Source organism: Amia ocellicauda, chromosome 16, assembly GCF_036373705.1.
Source record: "Amia ocellicauda isolate fAmiCal2 chromosome 16, fAmiCal2.hap1, whole genome shotgun sequence".
Taxonomy (NCBI): domain Eukaryota; kingdom Metazoa; phylum Chordata; class Actinopteri; order Amiiformes; family Amiidae; genus Amia; species Amia ocellicauda.
In genome coordinates, this window is record NC_089865.1 from 15,407,133 (window position 1) to 15,427,805 (window position 20,673).

Genomic DNA, 20,673 nt, shown 5'->3' on the forward strand with positions numbered 1-20,673 from the left:
CATTGGTGGAGCAGCGCGCATGTGCGCAAATCAGCGCGAAACGGACGGGACCGCGATACTTGTACGCAAGCGCCGTAAAGCATGCAACCGAGGCACATTGGTGTGAAAACAGCTCCCCCTTCGCTGCCACCAGTGCACAGCTGTGCCGTAGGGCTGAATTGTGCGTCCTTGGTTGCTAAGATGTGCGTTGCAATAGCTGTCGGTGAAAAACTCACAGTAAGTTACTACTACTATACACAGAACAGTACATTAATTTGCAAAACATATGTCTAACATGTAAGATGATAGATAAGATATAAGATGTAGAACGGTTACGGAACAGCTATTTACTTTTCTGCTTTTTAGCAACCCATTCAGCAAACAAAAAATATTTGTGTGTGTGTGCAATATTTGTTTTGTTTTACAGTTAAAACTCACAATACGACTAAGAAAATGCATATAGCAATCACATAACTATACGTGTAGGTTATTTAAATAGTATATATGGTTTCTAAATGTCGTTTTCTTTTGTTTTTATTCACCAGCACCAGATTGATTAAAAATAAATTAATAGATAAACATTGCTCAGTGTGCATTGCCTACAGGTGCGTTGGGTATTTTAGATCAGGGACAAACACACAGACATCTTTGAAAATTGAATAGTGACATGTTTAACCGGTTCATTTGTGTATTAAATACTGAGATCTTTCTGTTGTTATTATTATATTGGCAGGGATTGAAGACACATGGCATGTTCAATAACTTCTAGTTCCTTGTCCAAATCGTTACAAACCAGCCCTGGTGAAAGAGATGATGAAGCTTATATTGCTGCACTGGCGGCCCAGAGAAATGCAAACGCCTTCTTTGAAAAGTATGACCGCAGAGAGGTCCAGGAGTTACTCAGCCTGGCGTCCAGCAGCTGGGTGCTCTGCAGTGAAGACTTCAGCCTACCTGCCGAGCTGCCTCCTGGGATTATAAAACACATGAAAAACTTCACCCTCCCAAACGCAGTCATTCTTGCACCAGTAGATCCCCGAGTGTCTTTGGACTATAAGGTCATACACCAGATTGTAAGGGAACTTGTGACTGGCATATACTGCTTCAATCAAATCCCATTCATCAGCCTTGAACCCAACTATGACCAAAGCACTTCATGTCAGCTAACGCCCGCTTATTATGATACAAAAGTAGGACAGATTCTGATCAACATAGATTATATGGTTAAAGCACTCTGGCACGGCGCATTTATTCCCAAAGAGAAAAGGATGCGATTTTCTGAACTGTGGCGATCCAGCATGGATGTCGATGCCAGTGGAGTACCACAGACGAAGAAAGATGTGTTTGCAGAATTTCTTACAGCAGGTGAAGATTAAAAAAATACCAGAGTATTATTGTGTATTTTGTATGTATGTATGTATGTATGTACAGTACTGTGCAAAAGTTTTATGCAGGCATGAAAAAATGCTGTAAAGTAAGAATGCTTTCAAAAATAGACGTTAATAGATTATATTTATCAATTAACTAAATGCAAAGTGAGTGAACAGAAGAAAAATCTAAATCAAATCTGTATTTGGTGTGACCACCCTTTGGCTTCAAAATTCTGGGTGAGGAACAGCCAAACTCAGCTAATAAGCTGAAGACAGTTTACTGTCAAAAGTCATACAGCATGGCAAGACAGCACAGCAACAAGACACAAGTTATACTGTATTAGCAAGGCAGAAATGTCAAGACAGACAGGGGTTTCCAGATGTGCTCTTTTGAAGAAGCACAAAGAAACAGGCAACATTGAGGACCGTAGACACAGTGGTCGGCCAAGGAACCTTACTGCAGCAGATGAGACGCATCATGCTTACATCCCTTCACAATCGGAAGATGTCCAGCAGTGCCATCAACTCAGAATTGGCAGAAAACAATGGGACCCTGGTATACCCATCTACTGTCTGGAGAAGTCTCGTCAGAAGTGGCCTTCATGGATGACTTGTGGCAAAAAAGCCATACTTTTGAAGTGGAAACCAGGCCAAGCGACTCAACTATGCATGAAAACACAGGAACTGGGGTGCAGAAAAATGAGAGCAGGTGCTCTGGACTGATGAGTCAACTTTTTAAATATTTGTCTGTAGCAGAACCCAGTTTGTTCGCCGAAGGGCTGGAGAGCGGTACCCAAATGAGTGTCTGCAGGCAACAGTGAAGCATGGCGGAGGTTCCTTGCAAGTTTGGGGCTGCATTTCTGCAAATGGAGTTGGGGATTTGGTCAGAATTAATGGTCTCCTCAATGCTGAGAAGTACAGGCAGATATTTATCCATCATGCAGTACCATCAGGGAGGCATCTGATTGGCCCCAAATTTATTCTGCAGCATGACAACGGCCTCAAATATACAGTGATAGTCATTAAGAACTATCTTCAGCGTAAAGAACAAGGAGTCCTGGAAGTGATGGTATGAACCCCACAGAGCCCTGATCTCAACATCGAGTCTGTCTGGGATTACATGGAGAGAGAAGCAACTGAGGCTGCCAGAATCCCCAAAGAACTGTGGTTAGTTCTCCAAGATGTTTGGGCCAACCTACCTGCTGAGTTCCTTCACAAACTGTGTGCAAGTGTACCTAGAAGAATTGATGTTGTTTTGAAGGCAAAGGGTGGTCACACTAAATATTGATTTGATGTAGATTTTTCTTCTGTTTGATAAATATAATCTATTAACGTGTCTATTTTTGAAAGCATTCTTCCTTTACAGCATTTTTTCACACCTGCCTAAAACTTTTGCACAGTACTGTATGTATGTACATATGGGTGACAAATTTAAAGGAAAAAAAAAACAAAAAAAAACTAAAGTGTCTCGGTAAGGTGTTAGGAACCATGAGCTGCCAGAACAACATCAATGTGCCTTGGCATAGATTCTACGAGTCTCTGACCTCTACTGGAGGGATGAACACCATTCTTCCAAAAGATAGTCCCTCACTCTGTGTGTTGATGGTGGTGGTGGAGAGCGCGGTCTAACACGTCGGTCCAAAATCTGCCATAGGTGTTCAGTTAGGTTGAGATCTGGTGACTGTGAAGGCCATAGCACGATTCACATAATTGTCATACCCATCAAACCATTCAGTGACCCCTCGTGCCCTGTGGATGGGGGCACCGTCATCCTGGGAGAGACCACTCCCATCAGGATAGAAATGTTTCACCATAGGATAAAGGTGATCACTCCGAATCACTTTGTAATGATTTGCAGTGACCCTTCCCTCTAAGGGGACAAGTGGACCCAAACCATGCCAGGAAAATGCCCCCCACAGCAGCCAAACCCTCTCACTGTAGGTGTCAAGCAGTCAGGACTGTACCGTTCTCTTGGTGTTGCCACACATGCACTTGCCCACTTGTTGAGAACAATAACCAGTTAAGCAATCTTTGTGATTGAAGCTCCTGCCATTTGTGCCCCAATAATGACACAATAAGGCACTTAGATCCTTTCGTCTTGTCATCTTGATCCAAAATCGAGGTCAGCTGGGCCTGCTCACCATTTGTATACATGCCACAGAGCATGATCGGATGTTAATTGCGTAATTGTATCATGCAGTACACCTCTTTGGAGGCATCTGCATTCGTTATGTTCCTCCACTTATTTATGCAGGTTTGTCCTTTAATTTGTCACCCGTCTGTATGTATCTATACCCATGAATAAATTACCAATATGTGGTAAGCAAAACAAATAAACTAACATTTTAGATATATGGTCAAGACTGCCTAGAAAGCTATTTATACTTTATTTTAATCTTGTGAATCATGTGAAACGTGTTTGCTTTCTCTGTCAGGTTTAATGGACATCTCAGAAGATTCATCTTATCAGGGGATATATCACGAAAAGACTAATGAGGATCCAACCTATGAACCCAACACCCCAGAAGCGGAGAAACTCTTTATGCAGTATTCAGAGAGTGTCCTTCTAAAGCTGACCTCCTTCCTCCAGTGTGTGAAGCAGCACGACAACCTGTTTGTGTTTGAAGGAACGTACAACCTGGAGAATGTGGTGAGGCTCACAGAGGATAAACTGGATCTCGCCACCTATCAGATGCTCCAGCAGAGACTGACGTGCCACGAGAAGCTGGTGAAAAAGTGTCTCAAAAGGAAAATGGAGATCTGCAAAGACGTGGCTTACCTGCAGATAATAACTTTTCTGGTGCCTTTTCTGGTTGGATTGAAGAAGAAAATGAAGGTCCCAGATATATCTCGACTGCTCCCATCTCTTTCTGGTAAACAACAGTAGCCTTGCGACCCGTGTGCCCATCACTGAGAAAGTAGAACCCTCCAAACAGAATAAATTATTATTATAAAATATATATTGAAATATAAGATTAAAAAGCCAAAGATCACTCATTTACCACATAATAAATATTTATAATCAGTACCTTTTTTCAATCTGGTTTTATGATTTTCCCTGTCTTTTTGATTCATATTTTTGTTTTGTAGAAGATAAACTGAAGACAGAAAGGGAATTGCCCCCACTCCTCCTTGGCCCAGCTTTTACCTGTAAGCATTTCCAGTACAAACCCAATGAGTACTTCCATGTCCATGGCAGTATAGAGTTTGATATTGGAACCCCTGCTCTGGAGGACATCCCTGAGGAAATAAAGGTAAGAAGAAGAAAAATAACACAGCTCTCAGGAAAAAAGCCTTTTCATCTGCCCCTCTTTGCATGGAACATTTTTTCTTATCATACACCATTTTGTTTTTTCTTTCTAATAGGAAGCCTTTGATGATCTACAGAGTCTTGCAACAGATCATTTAAGTGGATTGCTTACTCAGGATGTGCCTTACAGGGAACATTACCCCTTACCTGTGAGGCAGATTGACGGGAGAAGGCAGGTTCCTAAGTATTTAATCAATCAGGACAAATATGCATTACATTAAATTACATTACATTAAAGGCCATTCATTTGTATAATGTAACCCTAAAACACCTGTATTTGTTTATTGCAGCTACTATGTGATTTCCATTGAGATAGAGACGTTCTACCCACAGTCAAACAAGGTCCAGTGGTGGGAAGCCCTGAGTAATGCCATCACAGCTCTGAAGACTAAAAGACTGCCACTAAATGATATTCAATTGCATGAACAATTCAAGAAAACATTCGGCTATAAAAAAGCAATACAGTGTAAGGTAAGGAGCTGAGTTTTAGTGTTTGTTTGGCCAGACAGCACTGACTGTTGGCCTTAATCTCCCTGCCTTTCAATCTGTATTAGAGTTTACCATTTGGTCTGAAAGCTGCTGCGGAGAGGGGGCTGGTGGCAGTGTTCCACACGCTGTGCCGTAGGAACCCTCCTTCGCGTCTGGGTGTTCTGGACGAGCAGGGCTACTCCCTCCTGCACCATGCCGCCCTGCACAACCAGGCACCCATCATCTGTCAGCTGGCCACTGCTGGAATCAGCCTCAACCAGAGGCGTAGTGACCGCTTCATTCGGGCAGGTCAGACCACACACACACACACACACACACACACACACTCACTTCCTCACTCACTCACTTCGAAAACTTGTCACACACACACACACACACACACACACATACATCCTGCATCCTTTCACACTCTCACACAAATTGATACACATCAGCTCTCGCACTCCCACACATGGGTGATATTTTTTTAATAATTGACAATTCCCGAGGTTTTATATACCACAATGTAGTGTCCATTCACCTAAACAAGGATAGTTTTTTGGCTATAACTGTATGTAGGTCTTTTCTAAAGTATTTTTGTGTGTTTTAGTAAAGTCACTGACCAGCACTGGAGGACAACTGAGAGAGAGAACAGGTGCATTATCATTATTTTAATATAATACATCTATTTAGTGTACTAAACTTACTAATTTAAACATGTTAATTAATTGTATTAAGTTTTTATTGACACAGGGATTTTTATGAATGTAAAATATAAATTACCAATACTTTAATTTGAAATATTTTTTATAGTAACACATATCTGTTTTGCTTTTGGAATGTAAGCATTTTGCATTCTAGAATGTCCCATTTTGTATAGTTAATGGGTCCTATGCTAATGGTATGAGTGCAAAGCTACATTAATAATCTTCTGTAATCTCAGGACCCACTCCTCTGCATTTAGCTGCAAAGTGTGGCTCTCTGGAAGCACTGAACTGCCTGCTGGCTCTCCAAGCTGACTATAGACTGGTGGATAGGAGAGGCTGGACTGCAGCCCATTTTGCAGCTTATTTTGGCCATGTCGCCTGTCTCCGAGCTCTGTGCAGAAAAGATCCCGCTCTGTTGGAGATGGAGACGGCTGCTGCGTAAGATGGTTTTGTTAATTGTCTCCAGAACACAATTCAATAATGCACATACTCTTTGGGGTCTTAAAAATGGAGTCCGTTAATGGTATGGGGTATGTTTGTAAATTGTTGTAAACAATTTTTATTTTGTGTTTTTAGAAAACGAATACCAAACTCCTCACGTTGACTGTGAGCTGACTAAAGGCCCTTAATTATCTCAAGAACGGCAGAGTAAAATGACATTTGCAGTGTGGGGCTGCCCCCATGTGGAGGTTTAACATAGCCTTGTGATATGCCTCTATACAAATTCATGTCAGACATTAATGGTAGATTCTAAAGCAGTAGCTGTAATGCTGTATCTTCCATACCACCTGCTATTGTCTATAAGCATGCAGTATTTGGCAGTTTTTTTTCCTGTAGATTCAGCAAACAACATCACAGTGATTCCTATGTATGTATTAGGTATCGCTGTACACCACTTCTACTGGCAGCCACCTCTGGCTCAGTGGAGGCCTTGGACTACCTCCTGTCCATTGGGGCTGACTGGAGGAGAAAAGACAGCCAAGGAAACAACGTGGTGCAGCTGGCAGTGCTATACTTTCATACTCGGAGCCTCAGGCATCTAATTCAACTGGATTTAGAAGATCTCCCAGTCTGGAAACTTCTCGTAGGTATGCGGTGTGTTTAAATCACAGCACAGTGGAATGTTATGATCTCAAATCACGGATTTATGACATTTCCCTAAGCCTGTCAGTTTTATTGGTTTTGCATTGTAATCCAGGTCATAGCTCTGTTTCGATGTTTTCAATTGATCCATACCAGGTTGTCTCTGATTGCTGACATGAGATTGAAAATCTGGAGGAACAGTGGCATGTATCACTGCACACACAATAGCACCCATCCTGACAACAAGTGCGCTTGTTGAGTGTACACACATTCATCATTGCCATCCTTTCCTTTCTTGTGAAGGTGGAATATAATATACTTTGAAAGAAAGCTTTCACATGTTTTTCTGAATGTCAAATCCCCTTTGATTTTCTATTGCAGTTTTTAGCCAGTACTCTAAGGAGACATTAGCATGCCTTTGAGACACTGACAGAACAGTAATTAGTATTTTATGTTGGCATCATTGTACAAATAGCTCCCCCCCACTTCTCATCTCTGAATATAAATTGCTGTACCTGATATTATTGAATTGTTACAGTCTACAGAATTATTTTCTTGATATTTTATTGTTGTCAATGATTGTATTATCATATGCTGATTTGTTTTATATAGTATTCAATGTGCAAAACTAATCCTTCTTTCCCTCACGTACAAAGACAGTTGTTGTGGATATCTTCGCTAAATCAGCTATGTCTCCGTATCTCCTAGGGACGCTGTAGCAGATAATGGTTAGTTATCAAACACTCCCTAAAAGGTATCCATGTTACATATTTCTCCCCTGCCTATTGCTAGGAATGCTTCGGAGTGAGGCTTACAGTCGGAAGGAGATGGCAGTCCGCTGTCTGGAGGTCCTCTGTTTGGCAGAAGAATTATTCTGGAAAGACATGATGGATGCTGGTAAAAGCGCCCACTGCAGAACACTGATACCTGTGCCATGATTACAAACAAAAAAAACTAAAAACCGCTAAGCTTTTAATTTTTTTAAATAGAATGTACTATTTTTAACCCAAATGTAAAATTAGATTTCTAGAAGAAGCCTACAAAAATAACAGCACAAACATTAAAATGTACAGACATCAAAATGCCCACAAAATTGTCCTGGAGTCCACAAATACCTCTAATACTTACATTAAAATATAATAGCTGCTTACCTGACTTTTGGGCAACACAACCTTATCATATTGACTGCGGTCGTACTCTATAATTCAGAAAGGGCTGCACAAATCATTTAGAAAAAAAAAAAATCCCTTCCAACTTCTGACTAAGTGTTGTGTCTGATTTAGCGGCCGTCCATTTCTCAGATTCTTTCCACTTTGCTCCTAGGTGGAATCCCTGCTCTGATGGATTTACTGCGCAGCGGGCGGCCGACCCTGCAGTGCGTGGCGGCGGCGGTGGTGTGCAACGTGTCTGAGCAGGCAGCGGTGGCCGTCGAGCTGGTGGAGAGCGGGGCTGTGCCCGTGCTGGTGCAGCTCCTGGGTAGCCCCATGCCTGAGCTCCAGTCACGCTGTGCTGTCATCCTGGCAGACCTGGCTACACACAACCCCCACTACCAGGCCCTCATCGCCCAGCTGGTGAGCCTGGCCATTTTTCGGGAAAAGTACAGCCCAATGGGAAGATAGACTGTTACACCTACAGCAAATTAATTAACTACTATTAACTACTATTACAGCGTCTTATAATCACAACACCATTAACAAGGCAGTCTGTGATTAGAATTGCATAAATGCAGTGGGCAGATACTTTCCAGACAAGATGGTAATTACAGTGCCCTTTCATCAGCATCTCTGAACTCACCTCTCGTTTTAAGGGATTACTCATAAGAGCAAAATATTTCTTCAAATACAATAATTAAATACAGTGTTTACACACATTTACATCACATTCATTTAATCCATGTAATTTGTCTATCCAGATTATTGGTGAAAATTGGTGAATATGTTTCAGAGTGTTGCTAACAAATTAATATTTGCCAACTTAGCTTTTGATTTAATGTATACATGTTATGGGATTTTTAATAGTTTTCCCAAAGTGATATTTTACTCAAATAAGCATAGAGACTGTTAGAGATTGCTACTGGTGAGTTTTTACCGAGTGATGGATGTAGTGGTAGAAGGTGAGCTGATGTTCGGTGCTCTGGCTCGTCTCAGGGTGGGGTGGCCCCAGTGGTGCGGCTGCTGCGTTCGGAGCTGGAGGACGTGTTGGTGGGTGTGGTGAACTGTGTGCGAGCCCTGTGTCTGCACAGCACTGACAACCAGAGCCAAGTGGCCCGGGAGGGAGCGATCCCACCGCTTGTGGAGTTCCTGGCTATCAAATCAGGTACTGCTCCATGAGTCTGAGAGCTTTGTCTTGTGTGTCAACATAATAGTAGACAAGGACAGTTGGCCTTGAGAAATGCACTGCTAGTAACAAGCAGCCTAGTTTAACCAGTTATAACTGCCATGTTATTTGCATCCTGTAATGATTTGAATTACGATGACGGGGAGAATTATGGGGAGCGTGTATAAGATACCAGTTCTACAACGTGTTTTCTGTGAGTATAACATGCCCTGTCCTAGTACAGACTGTGTTGTGTCCGACAGAGGTGCTGCAGGCTGTGTCGTCTGCTGCCCTGGCAGAGCTGGCCCGGGGGAACCCACAGAACCAGGATGCTGTTTGTGCTGCTGGAGCCATCAGGCCTCTTGTCAGCATCCTCCGTGGGAGGAAGATGGCAGTGCAGGTGAAGGCAGCTATGGCTGTAGAGGCTTTAGCAGAATATAATGCTGCCGTCCAGGCTGAGTTTCTGAAGACGTCAGTCTCCAAGCATCTTCTGCGACTTCTGAAGGTACATGGAATCATGGGACGATAACTGAAATAGTGAAGTATTTGTCACTGTGAGCGGTCTGTAGATGTAGAGATCCAGTTCAATTACCAAAATGAAATAATCTGCTATATTACTCTGTACAATAGAATATACAATTACAATAGTGTTACCTTCTTTTGGTTTTCACTGAAAAGTGTAAAAAACTGAGATTATGTTATCATGTGAGCCTAATGGTTTCAGTGGTACTGCTGTACTGGCAAAGATAATTCTGACGGGGCATCCCTTGTGTGTTCAGGTGTTCCAGCAGGAGGTGAGGGAGCAAGGCGCCGTTTCCCTATGGGCTCTGGCAGGACAGACTCTGAAGCAGCAGAAAATAATGGCAGAGCACATTGGATACCATTTCATTTTGGACCTCCTTTACTCTTCATCTGACAAAATGCAATATGTTGGTAAGGTATAACTTACAGAAGCACAATTCCAAATTCTTTACTGTTATCAAATGTTGTTCAGTGAAGTATGTTCGGCTGAAAGTGCTATGCTTGCTATTAAATAAACCTATCCTAACGTTGAAAACATTAATATTTAGACCACAAGAGTGCTGAGCCACTGTACATTGTGACATGAGAAAGAGGCCCAGTTTTTGGCAAACCATTTCTATAATTTTAATTGCTAAGCTATTAATGTAAAGATAAAATCTATGCAATACAGATATTAAGGATTCCTCAGGATACACATGATTGTTCTTTGTAAATAGTATAGAAGTTTGACACTTTGTAAAATATAATATTCATCTATCTAACACTCAGAAAAATATCCCTTGATGTTTTTACGAACTTTATATACTGATCATTATACACATATCCAAATGAGTTTTATAGTTTGAAGAAAACAATAATTGATTTTACAGTGGCTGTTAATAATAATAATAATAATAATAAAAAGTAATCTTGCATTTGGAAGCCCAGGTTAGCAGTCCAGAGATTATGCAACCTAGATCATAAAAGTAGCTGTGCCAAATGCGGATTATTTATTTGGGTGAGCTATGTAAAGATTTAATTTATCGACCCAAAGAAAAGGGGCACCCCGCAATCTGCTGGACCTACTCCCTGCCCTACTCCCTGCCCTACTCCCTGCCACTGGCCAGGATGGCTGGCCAGCTAGTCCTGTATTTCAGGAACATTTATCTGCTAGACTCATTATTGAGGAAGGCATGCATTCAGGAATGCAGGCCTCCATTGGGATTCCAAACACATACCTTCCTTTCCTTTACAAGAGATACGACCTGGCATCCTGAATGCTCTTGTTAAGCAGGGCTTTTTTTAGGAACCAACACCTCTGCCAGCTTGATATGTTCAGATCAGCCTGCCCCGAGCGCAGCGTCTGGAACATCCGAGTGAGACACGCCACAGGAGCTCTGTCTAGACCCGTCTCTGCAGCAGCTGTCTTTTGAATTGCAGTAGAAACAAATCAACTGAAACTCTCCCCTTCTCCGAACATCTTGTTACTATGATATATTTATATATTTAAGATGCCCTGTTTAGTCTTCTTAGATTTAAAAAAAAGTTTTGTAAAGTGTTGATGACTGGTTGCTTAATTAACATGTTTGACCTTCCCAAGAGGGTAGTTTGTCAACAAGAGGGAAATAGAAGCACTAATCAAGTTTTATTCTCATGATGGGTGTTAGGTTGCCAGGCAGTGATTGCGCTGAGTCACCACAGCAGAGCGTACCAGGATGGGATCTGCCGGGAAAACGCAGTGCCCCCGCTCGTGCGCCTGCTGCGGAGCCCTCGGACAGCAGAGAGGACACTCCTCAGTGTCATCCAGGCCCTGGGCTCCATGTGTGTGGGTGTGTGCTGCCTTGTGCTGTGTCATTGTGCAGTGTCACTGTGAAGTGAATGGAAATTGTGCTTAAGTGAAGTGTACTTAAAGCTTTGTTTTCACCGTTTCATTTTTGGTTTATTTTTGCCGATTTCAGGAGTAGCACATACCAGCAATCCTAGCAGTCAGAAAACCATTGCAGAGGAGAAGGCCATTCCCATTCTGGTTGAGTTACTAATGCAACAGACGAGATCTCTTCAGATCAGGGTAATTACGACAGTTGCAATCAAGGACGCTGAACGGTAGCATTAAGTGAGATTTACTTATACAGCCCATCTTGCAATTAATACTAGTTTAAGAGAAGTGCACCCACACTGGCTGAAAAAACAGTGGTGATCTCAAATTAGACTTGTCTCAGCATACCGGACAGTATTTGCCTTTACTGTGTGAATTGGTGAGTGATGGTCATTATAATTAACACTAAAGTTATATATAGCAGCACAGTTAAAGGTATGGTGTGTTAACTGGTGTAATAAATTAGAGGAAGGAAAAGAATGACATCCATGCATGAAATGCACATGCTACTGAAGAGAGTGCTGTGTGTTCGTCCCCAGGTCCAGGTGGCTCAGAGTCTGGCCTGCATTGTACTGGGGAACCGAGAGCTGCAGTCTGCGCTCTGCAGTGAGGGAGCTTTCAACTACGGCACCATCCTGGAGCTGCTCCACACACAACACCAAGTAACTGCATAACATGCACAGTTTGTGTCCTGATAATCAGTTAAGACTTTTATCTCTATCCCAGTACATGATATATGTTCCCAGAAATTATAGGAGCCATTCTGGTTAGAGACTGTTCTAGACCCTAGTTGCATTACCCATTATGCTTGTTTGATCTGAAATTTGAATGATCAAACCACTACTAAAGCAACCAAACAAATATATATAACCATTAACTTAATATTGAAATTGAACCTTTTTTTCCTTTAATTGGTTGACAGATATTTTATAATGTATCGACAATTATTAAGGTAGTCCACAGTGAGCTTTACATTTTAATTTCATTAAACAATAAATGGTAGTAAATGCTAATCTACTAGATGTGTGTATCTCTCTCTCTCTCTCTCTCTCTCTCTCTCTCTGTGTGTGTATATATATATATATATTTGTTCTTTTGCAGAATATCTGCCTTGAAGTGGGATATGCTGTGTCCCTCTTTGCATATAACAACACAGTCCAGCAGTTTCTGATCCTGCAGAGCGGGGGAATTCCAATTACCATTTACGAACCCTTTTTGCAATCTGGGAATGAATGTGAGAAAGCAAAGGCTGCATTTCAGGTATTCATACATTTAGTAATAGAATTTAATCCATAGGTAATTACATATATACATGGTGAATTATACTCTGGATTTCTAAATGAAATGCATTTGAACTTGGTCTCTTCACATAAATAATGGTAAAAAGCATAAAGTTGAAAAATAAATGGCACCTACATCGTGCTCACTGTGAAGGTGAATGTGTTTTGTATTTCAGATTGTTGTGTTAGCCAAAGTCATCACACAATCCGATCCGGTTACTCTGTCTGCCAGAGGGATCACTCTGTTAGTGGAGCTCCTTCAGTCCCACAACAGCAGCACAGTCCTTCTCACAGGTAAGCACTGGTACAGGACGCCACTCTGAGCATCACAATCACAGTACACACTTCATATTCACACGCTGATCTGTCGTATTCACACTGAGCTTTTAAACAGACATCTCTCTTTAAACTGAGCATTCGTTTACAAGGTGCTGAATCCTAGAGAATGCGAACAAGAAAAAGTCTTCTTGGCATGGCATGATATTGAGTGAAACCAATGGCGGTTGATAAAAGACGTTTACTGAGTAATCCTGACGTGTCCTTTGCTTACAGCACAGCTACTAGGCAGTCTGGCTCACACTCGGGCAGGCATTCCTGATGCCATAGTCACGCTGGGAGCCGTGGAGCACCTGTGTTGCCACTTGTATGCCAAAGAAGAGGAGGTAACAACATCCTGACCGACATTTCTTTGTACATAAAGAAAAACTGACACTGCATCACAGACCATGAACACAACTGACACTGAAACTAATTGTACATCTCGATCTGTGTTTGACCATTGCTGTTGATTGGTTGTCCTATCTGTGAACGTGTACGACTTGTTGCACCGTGTCTGTGTGTGTTTCAGGTTCGCACAGCCTGTGCTAGTGCTCTGGGCTACCTCTCCTTCAACCGCCCCGCTCATCGCCTCCTGCTGGTGGAGTGCCGCAACTCTCCAGGGCTATACGACCTCTTGATACGGCACCTCGGTGAAGATGCCAAGATATCGCAGGTCTTCACAGCTGAATTCAAGATGCAGAAATTGGTGGGGCTTCCCTCACTCAGGTAAATGACGAGCATGGGCTAGTTTATGATGTGCTAGTGATATGGTTTTCATCCCATTATTGCATGATTAAATTAATCTGTTTTCTTCCCCTTAAATAGTCTGGAAGTGAATGGTGGCCCCCCTGTAGCGCACCATAAGAAAGGTAAATTGTCATATTACTTGTGAAGGACCTCATGTGTAATGCTTGATTTCTTTTTTGGGGATGGGGATTTGAGTCCCAGATTAAGAATGTAGCAGTTCAAAATATTTAATGCTTGAAACTTAAAAAAAAACAAAAAAAACTGTATTCATATTCAAATCTTTAGGAAGCGGAGAACCAAGATTACCATTATTTTTGTTAACTACTGTAAGCATGATCAGAATTATATAAGAAAAAGGTGGATTTTAATACGATCTTTAATCTAAAGAGGTTTCCTATTTTATTTCAGAGAGGCCACAGACTACAAGCAACATTCAGAATTCAAATGAGTTCAAGAGCCACCAGTGTCTGAGGACAAGATCTGCGCCTGTGCTGCTGGTTCAGAGAAACAGAAGTGCACCCTTCCGGGTGAGGACAGTAAAGACTGCTCTACAGAGCTCAGTGCAGACCCTGGAGAGAAAGAGGCCCAGCAACACCAGTACATCACTACAGCAGGACGAGTAAACCAGCAGCTCAGGCTATACTGGAATTGTGCTTGGCTACTTTGTCTGCAGTACATTATATAGTTTTATATACAGTCCAGTATTTCTGCCAAAGTATGTGGTACGTAGAACTAATTGGCTAAACTTCCCTGTGCAACTGGCAATGCAAACGTAAGACCATACTTAATACAATACCATACCTAACCTGTGAAATAGTTTGAAAAATAAAAAATGGAAAGAAAACACATTTGTAACTGTTTAATGCTATCAGATACTGTGTGCTTATGCTTTGACTTGCAAGCTCCAGAGATCAACTGGCGATGCAAGTATCATGAAGTGGCAGTAACAAAAAATACTGAAAACCCAGCTGTATATTTTGATCAAGTACAATACTTTATTATTCAGTTTGTACTCAGTGTAGGGAAAAACTGTTTATACATTTCACATAGGTACACTCATATACAAAATGAATCGTATATACAATTCCATACATTGCTGCCGAGTTAGATTTGTTAAAGTACAACCAAACCAAAGAAACCCCTCATTCTTTTATCTCCAGTTTGAGTCGTGGCACCTTTATAGCTGCCTCCCTCACTTGTCCTGAGATGTCAGTCCCAAGGGCAGCCCTGCAGCACACAAATCACAACAGGCTAGACATGCAGACCGTATACAATTACATTCTTGTACACTATTGTTATTATAAGGCAATGCTTCAGGTGGTTAGCAAGTCACAAAGTAGGCCTAGTCATACTTGTAAAATAAAGGTGATTTCTTGATCAAAGGTCCATTTTTATAGATGGAAGAAAACATTCTGTAGTTTTGTAAATCATATTTTGATATACATAAAGTTTTGTGGCTTACTTTGGCTCATAGCAGATGTTTTCAACATGATTCAGGATTCCTTTTCCTTCTCTGAGTCTCTCAATTCCATTCCTGAAAAATTAACAGGATTTATTCAGGCTCCTAAAAGATTGTGATTTATTCTGAAAGCCACCACTAGGTAAATGGTAGATATTAGACAACCACACTTTCAAACCCTGTGACTCACTGTTTATTCTTGTATATTTATTACTCGGAAAGACCCTCGGGAACGCTCAGATTTATACTTCTACCAAAACATTCTGCAACTCTTATAGGATCCACACTGTACATTCATTACTACTTTACAAAGACAATATTAGTTTGTTGCAACTCCCCCCCCCCAAAAGTTTACCCATAGACCTGAATCCTCACCATGCAATCATGACACCGTTGTCTGTGCAAAGCTTGGCAGGTGGGCATAACAAAGTCAAGTCTGTTGAATCTGTTACAATCTTCAAAGTCTTTCTGATATACTGGTTGCTTGCAACTCCGCCTGAGACAACCTGCAACATGAAATGTTTTGGTCAGTCTGATTTATTTATGTATTTATTTATTATGTAACTATTATTCCAAAATGTATACGGCCTCGTTATGTTTTAATTTGATTTTGATCTTTTGTTTAATTAGATGCATTTTAGTGAGAATCAATTGAAAGAGTAGATTTTATATATTCCATTCTCGTTGTGAAGATGTTTTATTGTTTAAGGTATACAAAGGTATGATTGATTAGGTAGGCTTACCAGAGTTGCACTATTTTGAGGCAATAGTCCCTTTGCCTTACAGAACAGAATGGCACGATGTGTGCGCTTTGCAATATGGGATGCCACAGTATACTGCACTGCAGCAGCAATGTCATTAACACAAGACAACAGCTGACCCATCGGTATACCTGCAATAAAGAAACAATTGTTATACTGTCCAACAACATATAAGCGCTAAGCACATATACCTCATGCTATTTAAGAAGATATTAGATAACAATTGATATAAACCAGGTGTGTTATTCACGTGACAATTAATGTATATATAAAGTGAGGCAATATTACCTTCCTCCCCTTCTTTTTTGTGAATTATATGTATCACCTGGGTGCGAAGACCAGAAAAGGAAAAGTTGCAGTCAGAGTGTTGACCCATTGGCAACTTCAAGGAAAACTTCAACCTGTCACCTTGTTTAGCTATATGCTCGATGGCCTGCCCACCACTCAGTGTAGAGCACTCTGGGTGACTAATGAGAGACAGTCTTCTTGCTACCTGCCAAAGAAAATAACTTACAGATACAGATTCAGTTGACAGATGCTGCATAAATGTACAGCTGTGACTCTGAAGATTACCCAAAATTCGAACCATAAAAACGTAGCATGAATTATTGTTTATTATAACGACTCAATGAAAATTGCATGAGTGAATGATTCACATATAATTCATCACTCAACAAATCTAGTTTTTACAATCGTAAACTTTACATTCACTTTCGAAAACAATGCTGAAAACTTGGTTTCCTGCAACAGGATACCTTTTCAAAACGTGAATTCAAAAGGTATGACATACCTTATCTAAAATATCTCCTGGTGCTTCATCCAGAGACTTTCCCAGGAGAAGGAAGTCATCGACTCCTTTGGAAACTGCCAGCAGACAATGACCCCCAGAGACCAACAGGACCAGGAATGGGAACTGAACAGGCTCTATCATCCTGACTGTCAGAGCATGGGCCTCCATGTGGTGTATTGGGATGAATGGCTTTTTATGTTGCTGGATGAATTTTATACTGTAATCAAGCCCCACTCCCAGACTGAGGGCCAGTCCGGGTTTTACAGTAGTGGCTACAGCAGACAGGTCACTGGGTGCAACTCCACTCATGTCTAGAGCCTCCTGGGTCACCCGAGCTATGTGCTCTCTGTGCAGTCTTTGTGCCACTGGGGGAATTATCCCACCTGCTCTGAAACAGTGGAAAGCATTATTAACTATGGACGTGCTTAGGCAACAATGCTGCATAAAATGTATGGTCTCAAACCAATTAACCAATTATTAAACTGAGTGAATCTCTGGGTGACATCTTTAATGTTCTAAGTTATTAAAGTTAACAGCCATTTACATATGATACCAATTCTGTAGATATACATTATTTCCAACTATAGGCTATATTAAACTAACGCGTATACAATGTGAATGTACAACAGAAGCAGGTTCACCTACTTTAAATGTACATCTTTTTGGGAATACAAGGACTCCCCCAGGATGGAGCCCGTCTCGTCCATCACTGCGGCTGCTGTGTCGTCGCAGCTCGTCTCTATCCCCAAGACCAGCCTGCATAACTGTCTGTTTGAAAACACGTTTTTTATTTGTCGTCGACGCAACTCAGAAACACAGTTTAATATAGATGTGCTTCTGATATGTATGCTTCGAAACGTAGCAGATAGAGACAATAATGGTGACATGATTTAGTTTGAATTTACTTAGTGAACATTACATGTATTTTCGCAGGCGTCTGCCACGTCTCAACTGTATTCATATTTTATTTTTCAACTTCGATATGAAATTCTGGTATTAAAACATCTATAATAAATAGATAAACCCTAAAGACCCTTACTATCCATGCCCATCTAGAAGACTGATTTCTGTCCGGCACATAAACATTTCCTACAGGAAACAAATATACACGTCTACGTTCCAATTAGATTTTGAAGTTGATCCTGGATTTCACCAATTGCGTAATTACAGTAAATGTCTAATATCAACGTAATTGTAATTATTTATTTTATTTTATTTTTTTAATTGATGTATCATGTGAAATGTCAGTGTGCAAGGAAGATACTATACAGGAACCATGTGTTCATAAAATGTTTCGACGGGGACAAACTATACACACGTAACAGCTTTTTCAGCGTGGGAGACTGGGCTAAATGTGGGTGCTAAACATTACTTAAAACATGTAATTTACTTTGTGAATATGGTATCGCATTCCGTTTTTGTATACCTGTATATCAAATTGTAAAATCTCTACATTGCTTGAACATCGATTAATTTTGGGGAAAGACTACAGAGGTAAGTAAACTTAAAAATCTGGAAAATACTATTTAGTACTATTATTTAGTTATATTTTTTATCAGATCACAAAGTTTATTCAGATTTAATACAAACATTTTGACGTGTAATCGAAAAAGGGCCAATGTAATCCCATGTTTAAACATCGTTAGTGCGGGGGTTATAGCTTACATTTAAATCATTTTTACGTTCAACTTTTTCTCTCTTTTTAAAACGCAAAATTGAATGGTTAACAATTGTACATTTACTGGTGACTTTTTGGTGATTCATAATTTGTTCAAATTAATAGAAAACTACTTTGGAAGAATTATATTTTATTTTCTGAACACTGCATGTGTAATGTCTGCAGTGAAACGTTAAAGAATAAAGCTTCATATTTGTAATTAATCCCAAGACATTACTCAAGTGATTTTGATGTATATAGCAAATCAGAAATAATCCTTAGGAAAAATGATAATAATAAAATAAAGACGAGTGTGTGACATATTTCCTTAAACTCAGCATGTATGGGCAGGCAGAGTCATACACTGTTAAAGATGATTTAGTAATAAATGTATTTGTCATCATTTTGAAGGTAAAATACATTTTGGACAAATGAGTGCTGACTTTGAATGAAGTGATTCACATTTCATTGTCCATGATTCAGCCTATTTGTCTAAAGAAATTAGACTTATTTCTAAAATTGATGTGCTGTGAAGTATGACAATCAGTGTAGCACATCACATTCGAAACCAAGACACTGCTTTGGCATGTTCATGTCTGAAAGACTTCAAGCAAACTGTTGTTTTTGACAGGATTGTCCTAAGAATGGAGCCACAGCACAAACGCAGAAGAACAGAGAAAAGTGAAGTGATGGTTTGGGACATTTTACCAGTACTTTCTGATGAGCAATCCCAAGATGTTGACTTACTGGAGGCCTATGCTGCCCCTATCATTCATAAGAGAGAAACATCTCGTCTTGTGAAGGAGCTGGCAGCGCTGTACCCCCTGCAAGGTCTTCAGCACATCAAGAGGGTGCGAGCATGTAAGGACAAGGCCAGCCCACACCCTTTAGAAGTAATTGTGTGTCTCAAAAGCGATGTCACAGACATTACAAAAAGCAAAGAAATGTCCATATCCACTCTGCTGCCTCAAGCCACAGTGGACTGTAAAGGTTTAGGGGAACCATTTCTAGTGAAAATACCAGCATGTCTTCCGTTGACTAGACCCCAGTTCGAAAAAGCCAGCAAACATTGGCCCACATCCTTCCACGAGGACAAACAAGTTACGGTAGCACTGAAAGGAGAGCTGTTTACGGTTGATCAGAAACTCAAAATGCAAGAGTACATGGAGCAGGCTATTGCAGCAGCTAAAGCCGGACAAGGAGAGGGAATGGAGGCTGTGGGTGCCATTGTTGTTGACCCCGAAACAGAGAGAGTTCTTGCTGTGGGCCATGACTGCAGGAAAGGTCCTCGCCCTTTGCTTCATGCTGTTATGGTCTGCATTGATCTTGTGGCTCATGGACAAGGTGGTGGAACTTACAGTTACAACACTCACCCAGCCTGTCGTTTCTTGCCAGTAGATGCCTCAGACTACCAACTTACTAGTGACTGTTTGCCCTCTGGGGATGTGAGTAACTTCAGTCAGACAAAAGAGAGCGGACTGCCATACATTTGCACTGGTTATGATTTGTATGTAACAAGAGAACCATGTGTAATGTGTGCAATGGCACTGGTTCATTCCAGAATCAACAGGGTGTTCTACGGAGCTGCATCACCAGATGGTGCTTTAGGAACCAATTACAAAATTCACACCCAGAAAGATCTCAATCATCATTTTGAGGTTTTTCAAGGAATTATGAAACAGGAGTGCATGCAGCTTGCAAAGTGGGAGCAGTGAAAGTGTGGTCCTTTAACGGAACCTTTAATAAATATGGTTCTGTTAAACTGCATTGTAAAGACACTATCACCATTGTGCACTAAAGACCTAAACAGACGTTTTAAAAGAGCCAATTTTAGATTTTTAATGTTTTAAGTCTGACATTCATATGTAGACATTTTACTGCAAATTGATATTCCAAAAGTAACCTTTATTTTATATTCAACTGTGGTTATATAATCCTGTGGTATAGACATGTATGAACCCATATTATGTTTCATTAAACTGCTAGATGCATATTTGTATTATTTGTAATGGTATCATAAACGATACAGGGCTTACTTTAAATATGTGGTTACA

The 20,673-nt window shown here is 40.8% G+C and overlaps 3 protein-coding genes across 6 annotated transcripts; 2 read left to right on the forward strand and 1 right to left on the reverse strand.

Annotated features, from left to right (window-relative positions):
* Nucleotides 1–99: 99 nt before the first annotated feature.
* Nucleotides 100–14,782, forward strand: ankar (ankyrin and armadillo repeat containing). The gene is made up of 24 exons (XM_066688161.1): nucleotides 100–216; nucleotides 713–1,341; nucleotides 3,782–4,219; nucleotides 4,437–4,600; nucleotides 4,713–4,828; nucleotides 4,947–5,127; nucleotides 5,211–5,433; nucleotides 5,735–5,779; nucleotides 6,068–6,269; nucleotides 6,711–6,919; nucleotides 7,707–7,811; nucleotides 8,238–8,485; nucleotides 9,062–9,230; nucleotides 9,494–9,735; nucleotides 10,010–10,163; nucleotides 11,399–11,560; nucleotides 11,690–11,799; nucleotides 12,147–12,269; nucleotides 12,709–12,867; nucleotides 13,064–13,181; nucleotides 13,440–13,549; nucleotides 13,735–13,931; nucleotides 14,031–14,074; nucleotides 14,361–14,782. The coding sequence occupies exons 2-24, from the start codon at nucleotides 726–728 to the stop codon at nucleotides 14,573–14,575; spliced, it is 4,350 nt and encodes a 1,449-aa protein (XP_066544258.1). The 5' UTR covers nucleotides 100–216; nucleotides 713–725; the 3' UTR covers nucleotides 14,576–14,782.
* A 141-nt stretch (nucleotides 14,783–14,923) lies between these two features.
* osgepl1 (O-sialoglycoprotein endopeptidase-like 1) lies at nucleotides 14,924–18,078 on the reverse strand. 4 transcript variants are annotated; one of them, XM_066687430.1, is made up of 8 exons: nucleotides 17,882–18,067; nucleotides 17,608–17,730; nucleotides 16,963–17,350; nucleotides 16,461–16,665; nucleotides 16,155–16,303; nucleotides 15,787–15,917; nucleotides 15,415–15,486; nucleotides 14,924–15,179 (listed from the first exon to the last, which is right to left on the reverse strand). In XM_066687430.1, exons 2-8 carry the CDS (start codon nucleotides 17,667–17,669, stop codon nucleotides 15,095–15,097), a joined length of 1,092 nt encoding a protein of 363 aa, XP_066543527.1. In that variant the 5' UTR covers nucleotides 17,670–17,730; nucleotides 17,882–18,067; the 3' UTR covers nucleotides 14,924–15,094. The 4 variants fall into 4 exon arrangements, with proteins under 4 accessions (XP_066543527.1, XP_066543528.1, XP_066543525.1 ...); XM_066687431.1 differs by having other exon boundaries at nucleotides 18,002–18,042; XM_066687428.1 differs by having other exon boundaries at nucleotides 17,608–18,078.
* Nucleotides 18,079–18,283: 205 nt separating this feature from the next.
* Nucleotides 18,284–20,610, forward strand: adat3 (adenosine deaminase tRNA specific 3). Its single transcript, XM_066687432.1, has 2 exons — nucleotides 18,284–18,456; nucleotides 19,251–20,610. Exon 2 carries the CDS (start codon nucleotides 19,264–19,266, stop codon nucleotides 20,332–20,334), a length of 1,071 nt encoding a protein of 356 aa, XP_066543529.1. The 5' UTR covers nucleotides 18,284–18,456; nucleotides 19,251–19,263; the 3' UTR covers nucleotides 20,335–20,610.
* The last annotated feature ends 63 nt before the right edge of the window (nucleotides 20,611–20,673 follow it).